This window comes from Ursus arctos, unplaced genomic scaffold (genome assembly GCF_023065955.2).
Source record: "Ursus arctos isolate Adak ecotype North America unplaced genomic scaffold, UrsArc2.0 scaffold_3, whole genome shotgun sequence".
In the NCBI taxonomy this organism is placed as follows: domain Eukaryota; kingdom Metazoa; phylum Chordata; class Mammalia; order Carnivora; family Ursidae; genus Ursus; species Ursus arctos.
In genome coordinates, this window is record NW_026622985.1 from 48,276,182 (window position 1) to 48,296,727 (window position 20,546).

The window sequence follows — 20,546 nt, forward strand, 5'->3', positions numbered from 1 at the left end:
TGTTTCCCTTGATGTAAAAAACCCATGCAATAGAGTCAATAAAAGGTGGATAAAAGTGGATCAACTGAGTCACATGTCTGAGGAACAAGGGTAACCTGTTATTACCAAATATGATTTCTTTAGTAAAGCGGAGAACATAATAATTCTCTTGCAATATGCATAATTCTTTAAGTTGGGATTTTTATATATTGAGTCTGTTTTTGTATTTTAATGTGTAGTAGGAAGAGGGTAAAGGAGAACTAAATAAAGGAAGACAACAGAGTACAAAGTAAGAGATATTTTGGAGTCAGTCAGTCCCAGATGAATATTTCAACTTTTCTGCTTCCTAGCCATGTGACTTTAGAATGATTACCCAACATTGCCTACATAATTATCATGAGGTTTAAATGAAATTATAAATTATGAATGTGAAAGGCACCTAACAGTTCTTGGCACATATTAGGAGATCAGTAATGCTAGTTTCTTTCCTATAGTATATAAAAAATAATTTAACCCATAAACCGCCAGCCACCTATTGTTTGTTTGTCAGATTAGTCACTCTAGAGAAAAAGAAAAGGATGTCATCCAGCATTACTAATTTTTTTGAATATCATGAGCTAAAAGAGTGTTTAATAATATTTTGTGAAACCCATTACAGCTGAATGCACTTATATATGGTATATGGTATTTCCAACTTGAGGAATATTATAACAACATTGTGATTTAGAAAAATTAGGGTCTTGGAATATAATTGTCAATTCAAGGTCATCTTTCAAAGTTGAGAGAGGTAGGGGTACACTACAGAATAACCCAAGATATATTTTCATTGCCTACTTCCTAAACCTCTCTTAGTCTAGCTCCTCATTTCTTTTCTGTCACTTCCTTTTAGTTTTAGACATCATCATTTCCTACCTGGATTTTTGCCAAGATGTGAAATTGGTTTTCCTGCCACCACTCTCATCACCTTCCAATTCATTGTCCATGATCTGTCCAGAGGGATCTTTTAAAAACTTAAACCTGATTCCCTGCCTCTTCTGCTTAAAATGGCCCCTTTATACCTACAGGTTGAAGTCCAAGATCATTCTCATGTTATTCAAGATTGTGTGTTAATTAGCCCATGTCTACCACAGCAGTCTCACTCATCACTCTCAAGGTTTTTCCAAACATTCCAGTAATTCCTAGCAGTGGACTTTGTACCCCGCACCCCCCCCCAAAAAAAAAAAAAAACCCAGAGACTTGAGACTCGAGTCTCTGCACATTTGTGTGCACTATTTCCTCTTCTAGGAATACCTCACCACCACCACCTCCTTCTATTTCAGATTGACTAACTTCTGGTGGTCTTTCAAATACTTGGTCAAGTATTATGTTTTTCTGGCAACTCTTCTCTCACTTTCCCATTATCATAAGTATATGTTCTACTTATTTCTTCTCAGGATCACATGGGCCTTTTCCACACAGTATTGTCATGTAGACCATGAATTTTTTGGTGTGAGGGACGTGTCTTTATCTCCTCAGTACCTCAAAATGTTAGTTTGTGGGTTTATTCACAGTTAGAATTGCTGTCATTTGGTCCAAATTGAAAGCTTTATGATTCTCAGACTTTGGTCAAAATAGGTGATTACAGCAAGTAAAGTTGTAGTAGACAATATGTCAGAAGGTTCTGTTGGCATGGGAAGTAGATGGGGAGACTGAGTCTCCTCCCCTAACGTGATATCCATTCCTTTGTGAAATAGTAAGATAAGGAAAGGCCGATTTCAAAATGTTAGTTAGAGCTGGAAGGGATTTGAGATCATTCTCCTGTTTTGAGAAGCAGAAATGAAGTGCCCGAGAGTCTTGCCAGCATGATAGGATGGTCAGTGGCAGAGTTTGGTCCAGAACCCAGTTATCCTCCTTTCCAATCCATGTCAAATTCCTCCCTCACTGGTCAGTCTGCAGAGATAGTTCTAACCTGGTAAGTCATGTCACCACCTAGGAAGATTCTTCTGCTTTGATTTGGGACTACTCAACACTTGACAAAAAAATATCTTCGGGCTGTGAGAAGGCCACTGACTTGCTCTTTCATATTTATTCCACTGGCATGTTCTCATGAAATGACCTCCTCTTTTCCTCTCATTCCCCTTCCCTGCCTCAAAAAAATGAAACTTCCGTCTGACATATGGAAAGGTGCCAACATCAGCCAGTGCATATATTAAAGTTTTAAATCAATTATTGTTCTAGTACACACCCTGGGGTTGAGAAAGAAAGAACATCCAGGACTAACAAACCTGATTGTTCTGGCAAAGTTGCCATTCAATTCATGCTGTCATTTCTGGGCTTTTCTTTTTCTTTAATATTCTAACCTCACTTTTTTTATAAAAAGGTAATAGCTCAAGTAGCAATTTTTAACATTACTATTTCATTCAATTTCTCCTTGAGACTTCTACCTCCTAGTCTCTTGAGGGTTTTCCAGAGGGCACTGTGCCCAGAGTTTGCTTATTACTTAATTGTAGAGACAGCTGTCAGTCACAGCCATAGTGAGCTCATTAGACTGTGGATTATTCCTCACTTTATTATCCTCTAAGCAAGGGAGAGACTCAGGCTTGGGACCATGAGCACTTCACAACTTGGCATTCTTAGATTGAGAAAAAGACTTAATCATAATATTTAAGACACCAAATTACAGCTGTGTATAACATAGAGAATTTTAACTTAACACTCTGAGTTGGATCTATACAAGTATTCTGATTAATACTGTTTTAAAATGCTATTAAAGTATGATGCATTTTTTTTCTAGGCAAGTACTGGAAGTCAGTAAGGATGGTGACTGTGCCAAGGGGTTGTGCTTTGGCTGGGACTCAGTTGCAAGAGGAGACCGAGACTGTTTCTGCCCTGGCCTCCCTGACGGTAGATGTAGAACAGCCCTTTGCTTCAGAAGATAGCAGGTATGAATCCAACATGGGGGAGTCATTAAGGTCAGTAACATCCAGGCTCATCATTAGCATTCGTGAACCTCTCTCCAGGCTTTCCTTCACCTGTCTCCTCCACTTCCACCACCTGTCTTCTTCAAAGCCACAGATGCCACAGCAAATGCTGTAGGCCACCAAGAATTCATTTCTTTCATTCTTCATGGGAAACACAGCTGGAGCATGTGGTTGCAGTTCACAGAGAATTAGAGTGGATGAGATACATGGTGAGAGAAATCACTCCTCATTGGATAATTTAAGTGCAGATCATTATGGAAAGAGCTACTAGTGTGCTTCACCTCTTTCCTTAGTTATTTCTCTTTTTCCAGATATTCTTTTTCTTTCTATCATCATTTCAAAATTACTGATATAACAAGGTGAAAAAAGGAGAGGGGAAGCTGAGGGTATTACTAGTCTATTGGATAACCTAAACACATACAAGCTCCTTCTGTGACTGCCCTTATGGTATAAGTACTGGATAAAGATAGACGGTGCCTCCAAAGGAGATAGGAGTGTGTATAAAGGAATGTGTGGACTCCTGAGTCTGATTTTATTCCACTTTATGATAAGAAGAAGTTGATTCCAATTAGCGTTCATATGAATATAGCATTCAGAAAGAGAAAAATAAGGTTAACCTACAATTGGGTTTGCTTGTTCTTCTTTAAGAAATGTTTGTCAGTTTGTGCACTTTGGTGTTCATCATCCTATCATACAGACAATGCTACATTCAAGTTTTTTTTAAGTCTGCTGCAATCAGAGCCATCACAGATGTACATATATATTAACACTGGTGCTTTCTGTGGCTGGCTTCAAAGTCACATTTTCTCAATTTAAAAATGAATCAGGTGAGGCTTTACTAAAGCTCTGCCAGCTTGCACTTTTAAATTGCTTGTGAGAAGGAAATCATATTCCCTCCGTCAATAACATCATCATTAATTACAAAGATCCTGCTACCTAGTACCCAGTTGGCAATTTTCCCAAGAATGCACAAATTTGAACAGTTTTAGCTTTCTTGCTTTTACTGGATATTCAGGGTTTAATGGATTTAACATCTTTGGTCAAGAGCAGGAGATGCATTGAATAAGAGATTTCATTTTTAAGCAAGTATTTTTTTCTTACTATAACCACTTAAAGACCAGACTACCTATAGAAAAAAATAGTTGTACAATATTGCATTAGAAGACATCTTCATATGGGCATCTGGAACATAAAGGAAAACTTATTTTACTTCTTTGATAATATGAACTAACCCCCTGCCGTTCCCAGCTAAGAAACAAACCAAGTTCATAATCCAAAGGTGTTGCAATTATTCCCAAGGCCAAGTGCAGTTAGTTCTGTCATCTGAGAGCTATAAAACTGAGGAAACTAACATCTGTTAGTGCTGGATATAAAAGGAGTGTATCTATTCTTTAGAATTCATTTAATATAGAGAAATGAAGCTAAATTCCAACCCAAGTGAAATGAATTGTACATAATTTTGCTTAAAATAATTAAGAATAAAAAGTTATCTTATACACTCCAAGTAATATAAAAATCTCAGCACTTTGGCAGGAATTGGCTCTATAAGCATTCTTGCTTATCCTCAGGTAAATGGTGTGTTTGACTTCTGATAATCTACAAGGACTTAACCCTGGCCTCAGTGCACAGTGATTATTTACTTATTTATTTATTTTTAGTTCACAGTGATTTTTAAGCTTCCTCTGATGGCAGAGAGAGAGAGAGAATTTGAATGTTCTGATGTATAGGGAAACAGAGTTGATGCTTGTGACCTGGATTCATGTTTGTTTATCAGTATTAGATGCATTGTCTCTATTTTGATTGATTCTTCTTATGGAAACAAAAAATGGTTTGCTTGAAATATTTTCTATGGCTTTGCACTCACTTTTTCAGCAGAGGAAAAGAAAAATTCTTCTAGAATTGACTTTTGCATTTCTATTGAACCATGCATGAATTTCGTCAGAGAGAGTCAAAGACAGAGAACCCTTGAAAGCCACAGAACATTTATTCTTTCCAGGGGCATGCTATTAGAATTGTCCCCCTACTCAATACAGGAAAGACTTTCAGAATGAGATAAAGAGGTGGAAATGTTCTTGGGCCTTTGTTATGAATGTAATATTATAAGTACACAGGAAATTTAAAAATTAGAAAAATCAGAAAACTAAATGGATGGAAAAGAGTGAAGGCAAGATTCTTTTTATAGGAAATTCTTGCCAATTATTTTGGAGGATATATTGGTGCTTGGAGTGAGATGACTCATTTTGTGCTAAGATTTTGGGTAAAGCAGCTCTTTTCCTGGCCAACTCATATCTGACTCATTTACCACTAGTGAATAAAGGATAAAATGCTCCTGGCTAGAAACCATTGTAAGTATTTTTTGTTCATTTTTCTTGGATGGGGGGGGCAAGAAGGAGATGACAACACAGTGAAAACAGTCATTTTATTTTTACAACTTATTGATGGACCATGAAGAGTAAATTATTTGAAAAAGGCTGATATGTGGGGATGCATTTTGGGGATGATTAACTGAAATACAGTTTTCAAAACATAATTATCAGGCGGCAAAGGACTTGACCAAGAAAAAAAGATTAACAGATCAGAAAGAAAAAAACAAAAAAAATTAAATGGAACCTAGTTATACGTTCAAAGAATATTTAATAGATAGACCTGGTCACATATAGCATATCATTTAGAAGAGATAACTGCGATTTTAGGTTTCTTCTTGTTTGGTAGGAAACTGCACCTTTAAAAGATTATAGTTTGCATTGGTTGGATATCTGTTTCAGATGCTTCTACTTTGAAAAGGTCAGTGCAGTATTCAGGTTTATTCTTGGATACTAGTTCAGGCTCTGCTGAAAATCAAGAAAAAGCTCTCTCTGGCAATCAAAACTTCAGGATGATCAGCTATTATGTTACTGGGAACACATTTACTAAACTCTAGAAATCCTGATTGTCTTTTTATCTCTCTTTTTTTTTTAAACCAAAACAAAAACTGAAAGTTACATTTTTCAAATGTCAGTTTGACCTATTGATTTTAGTGTGAATCATGTTAGATTTTCTTAGTACAATCCAGTCTGGTTGTTTATGTAATCATTTCATCTTCAACTTTTCACAACCTTTCTCACAGATGCATGAGAAAATATATGATTCCAAGTCTAACTGTTTTTTTTTTTGAGTAACTGTCTTATGAATATTAAAAAAGTATAATGATACACCAGAAAATCCCAGGTATCATCTACCTTAACTTTAAATGGCCTATCACTAATGCCAAGGACATTAACCACATTTTTCTGTATCTGAAAATTTATATAGAAATATAGACCACTATTAAACACACATTCATGTCTAGTATACCTAGAAACACAACTTTCTTTTCCATTTTTTAGGATTGTGTCTCCAAGGCTTCTAAAAGCTAAATACTATACAAATTATGCAGGTTTCTGATTTTTCTCTAGAATACCTTTATTTTGAGCACTTGTTTATCTAACCAGGCAAGCATTCCAATATAATTTTTATTCTTAATTTTCATCAGTGTCAACAAAGTCTTAGTTGAAAAGTGGGCTAAGTGGGCTAAGATTTGGAAGTTCCTGATAAAAGGAAGGATAATCTGTCCTCTCTTTTCTTCTTTTTCCTCCTCCTTCTGAGACCATCTTTTTATCTCTGTTTTCAGTGCTTGCCATTTGGTCATGGGGCACTCTGAAGTCTGACTTAATATGATAGGGATTCAATCCAGTGCCCATTTATATATTCATGGTTCCATTCTGAAGCCTTTAAAGAAGTATTTTGTAAGGAAAAAGAAACATATTTGAATAGAACTGTGAGTAAAATAAGATGCATGATAACTTTAGCTTCCCATTTATCTCGTCTTCTTCTCACTCCTTCATTGTTGTCTTCTTCCCACTACAAAGGAAGAATAGAGTGTGACTCTAGAATCAGCTTGCAGAGATCAAATCCCATCTTCAACTTAATAATTGTGCGATCACGGGCAATTTACTTATCTCCCTGGGCTTTATTTTCCTTGTCTTTAAAATGAAGGGAAATTTTCATAGGGTTTTGAGGATGAAATGAAATAGTATGTCTTAACACCTGATACATCGTAAATACTCAATAAAGGTTGGTTTTATTATTTTTTCCATCATTTTTCTTCTTCCACCATTTATTTTTTTCTCCTTTAATACGTAGCTCATCATCCAGCTATCTATATTAGAATATAGAGGCTGTACCTAGGCATCTAACTGTTCATCGGTTAAATCAATAGTATAGACATTAAAAACAAGAGATTGACAAATAATCTCTAAGCAATAAATTGAGTTAATTAATCTGTGATTAGCTGGCTTAATTCAAGACTTTCACAATGCTTAATACATTGTAGGTAGTAAATACTGAAGAATGAATGAATGAATGAATGAATGAATGAATGAATCCAAAGACAGAAGACAAAATATTGTTAAAATGGGAACATAACATTTTATAATGATACCTGAGCAATTCTGTCTCTCTTGATTTACTGTGTTTCCTGAGAGAATAAGTGTTTTTATATTTTATAAGAGTTTTCAAAATGTGTATTTTGTATTTATTTTCTTTTATAATACTAATTAACAATGTCAATTTTCAGATAACTAGAATCCATAGTACTCGTATCATAAAATGGATTGACTGAATAAACATAGTAAAGAACGGGGGGCAAAGTGTCTGTCTGAATGGAGAAAGGAATTGTGTATAGGGAGGGAGAAAAACTTGGCAGTGATGCTGACAGATTACAGGATTATCCTCCAACCTGCAGAATGAGGAAGGAGAATATCCAGTCCATTCATTCTTTAAACACTTTTTGATTATTCTGTATAGGCCAAAGTGTTGAGAGGCAGGGTCACAAAGCTTCCTTGTAGTCCTCAAAATGTTCATATACTTGGGGATTATATTAGTTTTCTATTTCTATCTTTTAAAATTACTATAAATTTAATCACTTTAAATGACAGATCAGAAGGCTGGCACAGGTCTCTCTGGGCTAAAATCAAGAGGTTGGCAGGGCTTGGGTCCTTTCCTGGAGGCTGTAGGGGAGAATCTGCATCCTTGTCTTTTCCAGTTTCTAGAGGCTGCCTGCATTTCTTGGCCAGCAACTTTATATTCTGCTGACCTTTCTTCACTTATCACATCTCTCTCTGACTGAAGGAAGAAAGCTGGGCAAGCTGGCTTACAAACTGGGAAAGATACCCTGCTTTTCAAAACTCATGATTAGGTTAGCTCCACCAGGATAATTTAGGATAATTTCTTCATCTCAAGGTACTTAACTTTAATCACATCTACACAGTCAGTTTTGCCATGCAAGGTAACATACAGCTTCCAGGGATTAGAACATAGACATCGTTGGGGGCTATTAGTCTTCCTACCATAGGATTAGACATGAACAACCAGCTATAATAAGTGACAAGTAATTTGCTATATTGAGCTGTAGAATAAAAGAAGACCTAACACAGGCCTAGAAATGCAGAACAAATCACAGAGTAGATCAACTGAGGAAGGGTGGAAAAATATATAGGATTTCACCTAGAAAATAAGAAGAAAGGTATCTGAGGGGCGCCTGGGTGGCACAGCGGTTAAGCGTCTGCCTTCGGCTCAGGGCGTGATCCCAGCGTTCTGGGATCGAGCCCCACATCAGGCTCCTCCACTATGAGCCTGCCTCTTCCTCTCCCACTCCCCCTGCCTGTGTCCCTCTCTCGCTGGCTATCTCTATCTCTGTCGAATAAATAAATAAAATCTTAAAAAAAAAAAAAAAGAAGAAAGGTATCTGAGATCGAGACAATAGCTTGAGCAAACCATCTATTTTTTTAAACTTCTACTGACAACACTCAGTCCAAAGTACCTTCATTGCTCATCCAAACTCTTACAGTAGTAGTTTCCTTACTAGTTCCCATATCTACTTTTGCCTCCTTCCTAATCCATTTTCTACACAAGCAATCAGGGAACTCTTAAAAACGAAACAAAACACAACTGGACAGCAAATCCTGTCATGCCTCTGCTTGAAAACCTTCAATGCCTTTCCATTTCCATTAGCATAAAAATCATCATTCTTAACAGGACCTATAAGCAAGCCCTCTGTGATCAGACCCTTCCCTTGATTTTGTACCTTATATCTGAAATCTTTCCTCTTTGTTTTCTGATCTGTGTTCCAACAATGAACTTGTTTCATTTCTTTTTTTCGAATTGGGGTATACTTTACATATGATAGTATGCACAAATCAAAAATTTTTTTTAAATTATTCCATACTTAAATGAACATCACCCAGAACAAGATCAAGAACAATTTCCCTTACCCAGAAAATTTCCTTATGTCTCTTAGTCAATGCTACTTCCTCTAGAGGTAATTTTTTTTTTCAGTTTTAATACCGTAGATTAGTTCTGCCAAACTTCAAATTTCATTTAAAGGGAATCAGTAGTTCATACAGCTTTTTATCTGTCTCCTTTTACTCCACTAAGCATAATGTTTTTGAGATCCATCCCATCAGTAGTTTATTTTTATTATTGTGCATTATCCCAGTGTATAAACACACCCTAATTTGTTTATCCATGTACCCATGGATCAATGTTTAGCTTGTTTCCCACTTGGGGCTATTAATTTTGCTAGGGATTTTTATTGAGACATAATTGATTCGTAACATTGTATTACTTTCAGGTATAAAACATAATGATTTGATATATGTATACATTATGAAATAATCACCACAATAACTATTTAACATCCATCAGCATACATAGTTACAATTCTTTTTCTTCTCATGAGAACTTTTAAGATGTATTCTCTTAACAACTTTCAAACAGCACTGGGTGTTATATGTAACTAATGAATCATTGAACACTACATCAAAAACTAATGATGTACTTTACAGTGGCTAACTGAACATAATAAAAATAATAAAATAAAAAATAAATAAAAACAACTTTCGAACAAAAAACCACAGTATTATTAACTATAGTCACTATGCTGTATATACATTTCCACGATTTATTTACTTCATAACTGGAAGTTTGTATCTTTTGACTACTTTTACCCATTTTGCCTACCTCTTACCTCTACCCTAACCTCTGGCAACTACCAATCTTTTCTCTATAAGTTCAGGGGGTTTTTTAGATTCCACAAATAACTGAAAACACATAGTATTTGTCTTTCTCCATCTGACTTATTTCACCTAACATAATGCCCTCAAGTTCCATCCAAGTTGTCACAAATGGCAAGATTTTCTTCTTTTACTGTGTTTTTATTTTTATTATTTATTTATTTATTTATTTATTTATTTGAGAGGACATTTGGGGGGGTAGGGGAGATGGGGCAAACAGGGGGTGAGAGAGAGAGAATCTTAAGCAGGCTCCATGCTCAGGGTGGAGCCCCATGCAGGACTCAATCTTCCAACTCATGAGATCATGACCTGAGCTAAAATCAAGGTCAGATGCTTAACCAGCTGAGCCACTCAGGTGCCCGGTTTTCTTCTTTTTTATGGCTGAATAATACTCCATTGCATCACGTTTTCTTTATCCATTCATCCACTAATAGACACTTAGGCTGCTTTTATGCCTTGGCTATTGTAAGTTTGCTGCAGTGAGTATGGGGGTGCCTTTATGTTTTTGAGTTAGTATTGTCACATCCTTGGATAAATACCCAGAAGTGGAATTGCTGGATCATATGGTAATTCTATTTCTAATTTTCTGAGGAACCTCCATACTGTTTTTCCTAGTGGCTGCACCAATTTACAACACACCAGCAGGGCACAAGGGTTTTCTTTTCTCCTCATCCTTGCCGTCACTTGTTATTTCTTGGCTTTTTGATAATAGCCATTCAAACAGGTATGAGATGGTATCTTATTGTGGTTTTGATTTGCATTTCCCTGATGATTAGTGATGTTGAACACCTTTTCATGTCCTGTCAATCATCTATATGTCTTATTTAGAAATCTGCCATTTAGGGCTTTATGAATAAAGCTACTATGAAAATTTTTTATTATTGTGGTAAAAAGCATGTAACATAACATTTGCCATCTGAACCATTCTTAAGTGTACAGACCTATAGTGTTAACTGTATGCCCGTTACTTTTTCGTCTTGCAAAACTAAAGCTCTGTGCCTATTAAACAATGATTTCTCTTTTCCCTGTTCCCCCAGCTTCTGGCAACCACTATTCTACATTCTGTTTCTAAGAATTTTACTGCTTTAGATACCTCATATTAGTAGAAGTATGAAGTATTTGCCTTTTTGTGACTGGCTTACCTCACTTAGCATAATGTCTTCAAGTTTCATCCATATTGTAGCATATGACAAGATTCCATCCTTTTTAAAGCTGAATAATATTCCATTGTAGGTATATGCCACATTTTCTTTATCATTCATCTATTAATGGACATTTAGGTTGCCTCCACCTCTTGGATACTGCGAATAATGCTTCAATGAATATGAGTATGCAATTATCTCTTCAAGATCCTGTTTTCAATTCTTTTGGATATATACCCAGAACTGGAATTGCTGGATCATATGGTAATTATATTTTTAATTTTTTGAGGAACCTAAGTCTCTATGAAATTTTTATACAGGTTTTTATTTTGTTAACACAGCACTCAGTTTTCTTTGATATATACCTAGGAGTGAAATTGCCAAACACAGGGAAGCCCTGTGTTTTACTTTGTAAAAAACTTCCAAACTGCTTTCCAAAATGATTGTGCCATCTTTCGTTCCCACCAGCAATGAATAACTATTCCAGTTGCTTCATATCCTCACCTACACTTTGTAAAATCAGCCTTCAAAATTTTAGCCTTTCTAGTGGGTATGTAATAGTATCTTATGGTGGTTTTTACATTTTTTCCAAAGACCCATACTCGTGTTCACATCATGCCTCTTGGCACATTATCCCCCCACCCCCACCCCATTTGGAATACTTATCTTCCTTTTCCTCCCACTGAGCCTACCTGGCCTCTCCATTGTCTTCCATTTTTCCTTTAGATCTCAGATCAAATATCACTTCCTCTTCTTGGAGAATGTTCACTGACCATCAATCCCAAAAGAAGATCAGATACCCCTGTTATATTTTTTATGTCTCCTCTATATTTCTAATACTTAGAACAGAGCAAGGGTGTATAACAGACACTCAGTCTATTATTGTTTGAGTCAGTGAAAAATTCAGGAACATGGGGAAGGTCAGAACAGGTAGAGATATGGAACTTTGGAGGCTATGGGAAGGTAAACTATGACAGCCATTCTGGAAAGCAATTTAATACCATTTACTATACACGAAACATACGACCTGGTAATCCTGCTCCTGTGGTATATACTGAAGACTTTCTGACCCAGGATCATTAAAGTACATGTACTAGGAAGTTCACTATAGCTTATTCATGGTGGGTAGACAGAGGGAGTCAAACCTGGGGTCCATTGTTGAGAGAATGAGTAGTTAAAATGTGGCAGATGTATACCATGGAGATGCCATGTACTTCTTAGCAGCTACAGACTAGGTAAACATAACTGCATTGATAGATTTAATAAATACAATACTGAGTGAGAAAATTAAGCAGGATATATGTATATATACATATATATGTATATATATGTATATGTATATATATATTTATATATATATATAAAACGTACATAAAATAAAAATATATTCCCACAAAACAATAATTTAAAGCTCTGAAGTACACCTTACCAACAACATAATGTACATAGCATTAGATTGCTTGCCTTGGAAGAGGAAGAGAAAGTAAGATATTAAAGAGATTAAATTAAATCAATAAACAAGAGCTAATATGTCTCACTAAATAACATTATTAATATAAATAAAGAAATACTGTTTCAAAAATCATAAGAAATGAAATACGTTTAAGGAAATGTACAAGAATTTAAGGAAAATACAAGAATTTAATTTTATGCTATTTATTTTCTCAAGTTAAATTCTTTACTTTCTGCTTTATATTTTTGTAAGTTCCCTTAACCTGTGATTGCTGGACTGAATAGATCCTTTTCTTAAATTTTTGTCCTTTATTGAGAAAATGATCAGTGTTCACTCTAAAATTGGCTTACGGTAATAGAAGTTTATGTCTTTCAATTAGCTAAACTATTGAACTAAAATTTATCTTTGGAGGTTTTATTTTATATGTATTCCTGACCTTACTGTGTCTCCATCTTACCTAATTACAAATGAAGTTAAATTCAAAAATGTAAAAATTGCATCTCTTCCCTTTCCCCATCTCTTTCCACAACTGTGTTTTTATTAAACAAGGTAAACTTGGTGTGTGTACATAGATGATGGAAGTGGGAAGCTCCCACATTTCCAGAGCATTGCTTCTCAGTCTTTCACCAAAACATCCATTAAAAGGTCATTCCTCACCTGTTGACTTTCTAAGTGTTTCATGAAGATGGTTTCTTTAAAAAATGATCTTTTATAAACATATAAAAACAGTTACCTAGGAATAGGAAGTGAGTAAAGATAGTACCACCTCCACTGAAAGCTATGATACTGTAAATCATCACAGTGGCAGGTATAAATAAAACAATTCTTCTATAGTTGTTCAACACTTTACAGTATATAAAGCACGGTCTCTTAAATTACCTCATTCAGTTAAGCCTGAGGGCAGGTCAGGAACTATTTCAATTTTAAAGAGAAAATTGAGAATCTAGAAGTGTTGACTTGCTCAAAGTTAAATTTTAGAAAGTGGCAGAGCTGGGACTTAAACACGGAGCATCTACCTTGAAATCCAGAAGATTCTCCAACTTGCTCTGCTACTAACAATATTTTTATGCAGTAAGACACCGAGAGAATTGGTCAGTTATGTGGATGTGTATTTGATTCAGTAGAAGGTGGAGATCAGTAAGTAGACTATTTTTTAAAAAGTGGTTAGTATGAAATGATATTGAAGGGAGAAAAGGGAAGAGAAGCATCTGATGGGAAGTTTTATATTGTACTTGAAAGTCCTCATGTTTCAACAGAAAAGGATCCATTTTGGCCAGTAAGTATGGGTTGCACAGTAGATACCCTGCTCATGTCCTCAGAGCCCAGGCTGGATATATATACATCTGGATAATGCACAGATCCTCCACCAAGGGTAGATATGTATTACGACCTCTGGGACATTTTCTTTACACACTGTTGTCTCTGAAATTCCAGCCACAGCTGAGTCCTGGGTGTGGGAGAAAAGATAATCTTGCTGTTACTTTGGGTTAGAAATAGGAACATGCAGGTCGGGGGAGTGACGTCATTAAGATGGGAGAGCAGAGACCTGAGCTTTAGTACCCCAACAGAGATCAATAACTGGACATCTATCCATGAACAAAAACAGCTCTGGGAGAGCTCAGCAGTCAACTCAAGAAACTTTAGCAACAGAGTGGAACAAAACAACAGAATAACTGTCCAAAAAGGGAAGGAAGAACAGCTTCATTTTGCCTGAGTCATCCCATCCTCCAGGCTGAGACTACTCAGCACCAAGAGGGCTTGAGCTAGAAAGAGTTCCCCTTGCTGGGGAAGGAAGAGCAGGGTGACTGACCAGCATCCCCAGCCTTTTGGGACACTGCAGGAAAAACCGACTTTGGTTTCACCCCACCCAAAAAACTGGCAAAGCTGAGATATATGGAGATGGCTAGGAACAAAGAAGAAGGGTGGGGGCTACCAGTATCAGATATACAATGGGAGTGATCATGGTTTCCAGTGATATGCTCTGCAAGGACCCCAACTGATGAAGAAACCAATGTCCAAAACAGCTGCTTCAGAACCCCTGAAGATTTTTCCACTGAGGATTTTACCCCACAGGTTTTCATCATGCTCACCAGTTGCCCAAGTCTTTCCCCATTTCCTCCCTCTGCCACCCATGCCTCTGCAGCCTGGGATTTATACCAGAAGCCAGCTCCAGCTTCTGTGGCTACATCAGTGCAAGATGCCAACCTTGACTCTGCCACTGACCCACCACCATGCATACACTCAGGGCTAGGCCTTCCTGCTATGCACCTGCACATGCTGGCCTGATTCCCATCACCAGCCTCCACTGCCATGTACGCACACATGGCAAGACTCTGCAGCCATGGGAGTCCATGCTGACAGTCAAGGCCCCCACAACTGCCACGGGACAGGATTCAGCCCTGTCTTCTGTCACTGGCCTGATCTGCTGAGCCCATGTGCAGCTAGTCCCTCCAACTATGCACCTGCACACCCCTGGCCAACTCACATCACTAGCCTCAACGCTTTGCCCATATGTGTGGTGAGGCCCTTCAGCCACAGGAGCATACTCCAAAAATCAAGGCCCACATCTAGCCCCGACTCCTGTCACTAGCCTGCACCACTGGGCTGAACTGCATCTAGTCCCTTCAGCTATGTACCTGCACCCCACCAGCCTGAGTTCCAACACTGGCTTCCACAGCTGTACGCCCCCGGGAAGGCTTGCAGTCACAGGAGTATATGCCAAGACCCAGTGCCCTTGCAGCCAAGTGTGTACACCACCAGCTCTAGCCACCACAGTGGCATGTCCTGGTCCCTAGGTGCTGTACTTGAAGAAGATAGGACTCCAAAATCCCTTGCAGTCACTCCAGCATCTCCCCACCTGCCCTGCCATAATAGTGCTCACCAAAGACTACATAGCTGTCAGTGTTGTGGACCTGAGATGCCTAAGCCAACCAAATATCATGCCCTCCTGCCCCAGACACAGAGCCACAAGAATCACAAAGAATCAGGGAAACCTGACACCACCAAAGGAATGGAGTAAACTTCTAGTAACTGACCCAAGGAAATGGAGATACATGAATTGCCTGAAAAATAATTAGAAATAATTGTTTTAAAGGTATTCAGACAGTTACAAGAGAACACAAACAATTCAACAAAAATCAGAAAAACGATAAAAGAACAAAATGAGAAATTCAACAAAGAGACAGAAAACAGTCAAACAGAAAGCCAAACAGAAAGTTTGGAGCTGAAGAATACAATAATTGAACTAAAGAATTCAGTACAGAGCTCAACATGAGACTGAATCAAGCAGAAAAAAGAATCAATGAAGTCAAAGACAGATAATTTGAAATTATTCAGTCAGAGGAATAAAAAGTAAAAAATGAATTAAAAGGAATGAAGAAATCTTAAGGGATTTATGTGACATCATTAAGACAATCTGTGAATTATTGGAGTCCCAGGAGGAGAAGGTGACAGAAAATTTATTTAAAGTAATAGTGGCTGGACATCCCAAACCTGAGGAAAGATTTAAATACCAAGCTTATGAAGCTAATAGGTCAGCTCAAAATTCCAATCAAAATGATCTTAATAAAATAATAATAAAACTGTCTAAATCAAAGACAGAGAAATTTAAAAGTATCGAGAGGAAAAAATATATATCTCATACCAAGGAACTCTCATAAGATCATCAGTAGATTTCTACGCAAAAATCTTGCAAGCGAGGAGAGAGTACAATGATATATTCAAAATGCTGAAATTAAAAACCTGCCAACCAGAATAGTTTACTTAGCAAAGTTGTCCTTCAGAAATGAGATAAAAATTTTCCAAACAAACAGAAGCTGAGTTAGTTCATCACCACAACACCTGCCTTACAAGAAATGCTGAAAGAGTTCCATAAGCTGAAAAGAAAGGATGATAATGAATAACATGAAAAAGACTTAGAGTGGCTAAATGTTTTTAAACAAACAAGACCCATCTATATGCTGCCCATCTATATGCTGGACACACAGAGGCTCAAAGTGAAAGGACGGAAACCAAAATAGAGCAGGAGTAGTTATATCAGAAAAATTAGACTTTGAGTCTTAAACTGCATTATATAGTGATAAAGAGATCAGCTTATCAAGAGAATACAAGTATAGTTACATATGCATCCAACATCATAACACCTAAATATATTTAGCAAATACTAATAGATCTGAAGGGAGTAATACACAACAATACGATAATAGTAGGAGATTTCAGTACCCCACTTTCTACAATGGATACATCTTCCAGACAGAAAATCAGTAAAACATCAAACTTGATCTATACTTTAGAACAAATGGATCTAACAGACATATACAGAACATTGCATTCAACAGCAGGAGAATATACATTTTGCTCAAATGCACATGGAACATTCTCCAGGACAAAGCACGTTGTGTCATGAAACAAGGCTTAGCAAATTTTAAAAAACTGAAAATATACCAAGTATCTTTTCTGACCACAATGGTATGAAATTCAGAACCAGTAACAGTAGGAAAACTGGAAAATCCACAAAAATGTGTAAATTAACACACTTTTGAACAACTAATGGATCAAGGATGGAATCAAAAGAAAAAAATATCTTGAAACAAATATCTTGAAACAAACAAAAATGGAAACACAATATAACAAATTTATGGGATAAAGCAAAAACAGTGTTAAGAGGCAAATTTATAGCAATAAATAATAAATAAATAAACTCAAACAACCTAACATTACATTTTAAAGAACTTCTAGGAAAAGATCAAACTAAGACCAAAATTAGCAGAAAAAAAGAGATGACAAAAATCAGAAATAATCAACAGAAATAAATGAAATAAAGAATAGGAAAACAACAGAAAAGATCAACAAAATTGAGGGGTTTTTTTTTAAATAAAAAATTGGCAAACCTTTAGCTAGACTTACCAAGGAAGAAAGAGGACTCTCAGCCCTCCTACATTGTTGGTGGGAATGCAAGTTGGTACAGCCACTCTGGAAAACAGTGTGGAGGTCCCTTAAAAAGTTAAAATTGAGCTACCCTATGACCCAGCCATTGCACTACTGGGTGTTTACCCCAAAGTTACAGACGTAGTGAAGAGAAGGGCCATATGCACCCCAATGTTCATAGCAGCATTGTCCACAATAGCTAAATCGTGGAAGGAACCGAGATGCCCTTCAACAGATGACTGGATTAAGAAGTTGTGGTCCATATATACAATGGAATATTACTCAGCTATCAGAAAGAACGAATTCTCAACATTTGTTGCAACATGGACGGCACTGGAGGAGATAATGCTAAGTGAAATAAGTCAAGCAGAGAAAGACAAATATCATATGATTTCTCTCATCTATGGAACATAAGAACTAGGATAATCGGTAGGGGAAGAAAGGGATAAAGAAAGGGGGGGTAATCAGAAGGGGGAATGAAACGTGAGCGACTATGGACTATGAGAAACAAACTGAGGGCTTCAGAGGGGAGGAGGATGGGGGAATGGGATAGACCAGTGATGGGTAGTAAGGAGGGCACGTATTGCATGGTGCACTGGGTGTTATATGCAACTAATGTATCATCGAACTTTACATCGGAAACCGGGGATGTACTGTATGGTGACTAACAGAATATAATAAAAAATCATTAAAAAAAAAAAAGAAAGAGGACTCTCAAATAATGAAATTATGAATGAAAGAGGGTACATTACAACTAATACCATAGAAATACAAGTGTCATAAGACTCCTATGAACAGTTATATGCCAACAAATTGGATAACCTACAAGAAATTGATAAATTCCTAGAAATGTACAACATTCCAAGACTGAATCATGAAGAACTAGAAAATCTGTTCTGAACAGACCAATAATGAGTAAGTAGATTGAATCTGTAATCAAAAACCTCTCAACAAAGAAAATTCAGTCCCAGATAGTTTCACTGGTGAATCCTTCTAAACATTTAAAGAAAAATTAATAGCAATTCTTCTCAAACATGCCCAAAATATTGAAGAGGAGGGAACACTCTCAAACTTATTTTAATGTAGCCCACATTACCTCATTCCCACAGTCAGATACTACAAGGATTCTACAAGAAAAGAAAATTACAAGCCAATACCCCTAATGAGCATTGATGCAAAAATCCTCAACAAAATATTAAGTGCTTTCAACTACAATTTAAAGAATAATTCAACATCATCAAGTGGGATTTATCCCTGGGATGGTTCAATGTGTACAAATCAATCCCTGCGATACACCACATTACTAGAATGAAAGATAAAAAGCACATGATCCTCTCAATAACGTCTGAAAAAGCAACTGACAACATTTAACATCTTTCATAATAAAAACTCTTAAGAAATTAGGTATAGAAGGAACATACCTCAACATAATAAAGGCCATATATGACGTGCCCAAAGCTAACATCATACTCAACAGTAAAAAGTTGAATACTGTCCCTCTAAGATCAGAAACAAGACAAGGGTACCTGCTCTCACTACTCCTATTCAGCACAGTACTAGAAGTCCTACCCAGAGCTCTTAGGTGAGAAAAAGAAAAAAAAGGCATCCAAACAAGAAAGGAAGAAGTAAAATTTTCTCAGTTTGCTAATGACAATCCTAGAGACTCCACCAAAAAAACTGTTAAAACTAATAAGCCAATTCACTAAAGTTTCAGAATACAAAATAAGATCTATATACCAAAAAGAAGATTCTAATGAAAGAAATTGAAAAAGACACAGAGAAGATTTAATGATGGTGATGTGTCCATACTACCCAGAGTCATCTATAGAGTCATTGCAGTTCCTCTCAGAATTCCAATGGCATATTCCACAAAAATAATTTTTAAAAAATCCTAAAATTCATATGGAATTTTAAAAGACCCTGAACAGCTAAAGCAATCTTGAAAAAGAACAATGGCATCCCACATCCTGAGTTAAAACTATATTATAAAGCTACAGTAATCAAAACAGTATGGCACTGTCATAAAAGTAGACACATAGACCAATGAAACAGAACTGACAGCCCAGAAATAAACCCTCACATATATCATCAACTAATACCTACCAAGGGAGGCAAGGATTTTCAATGGGGAAACAATAATCTCTTTAACAAATGTTATTGAGAAAACTGGACATTCACATGAAAAGAATGAAGTTGGACTGTATCTTACACCACTCACAAAAATTAAAATGGGCTGAACACTTAACTCTAAGACCTGAAACTATAAACATAGTTTTAGTTTAGAGGAAAACACAGGGGGAAAGCTCTTGATTTTGGTCTTTTGCCATATTTTGGATATGACAAAAAGAAGACAAAGCAACAAAAGCAAAAATAAATGTGTAATTACATCAACCTAAGAGCTTCTGTACACCAAAAGAAACAATCAACAAAATGAAAAGACAACCTATGAAATAGAAAATATTTGCAAACCATGTATGTATGTGATATATATTTGTAAACCATGATATGTATATAAGGGGTTGATATTCAAAATATATATGGAACTCATACAATTCAATAGCAAAAAATAATAATTTGATTAAAAAATGGACAAAGGACCAGAACAGATATTTTTCTAAAGAAGACATACAGATGGCCAACAGGTATATGAAAAGATGTTCAGTCTCCCTAATCAGTAAGGAAATGCAAATTAAAACCACAATGAGACACTACTTTACATTAGTTAAAATGGCTAGCATAAAAAAGACAAGAGATAACAAATGTTAGTGATGGAGGTTCCTCAAGAAATTAAAAGTAAAACTCCAGTGTGATACAGTAGTCTGCCTTCTGGGTATATATCCAAAGGAACTAAAATCACTATCTTGAAGAGTTATCTGCACTCTCATGTTCATTGCGTAACTCACTATAGCCAAGACAAGGAAACAACCTAAACACCTGTCTCCACTGATGGATGAATGGATGAAGAAAATGTGGTATAAACTTACAGTGGAATATT

The 20,546-nt window shown here is 36.4% G+C and overlaps 1 protein-coding gene across 1 annotated transcript in view; it reads left to right on the top strand.

Moving 5' to 3' along the window:
- The window catches only part of HDAC9 (histone deacetylase 9), a 906,012-nt gene that overhangs the window by 876,835 nt on the left and 8,631 nt on the right, over positions 1-20,546 (top strand). The window contains exon 25 of the mRNA XM_044386989.3: positions 2,753-2,900. Coding sequence (XP_044242924.1) covers positions 2,753-2,900 — 148 coding nt within the window. The remainder of the gene's footprint in view (positions 1-2,752; positions 2,901-20,546) is intronic.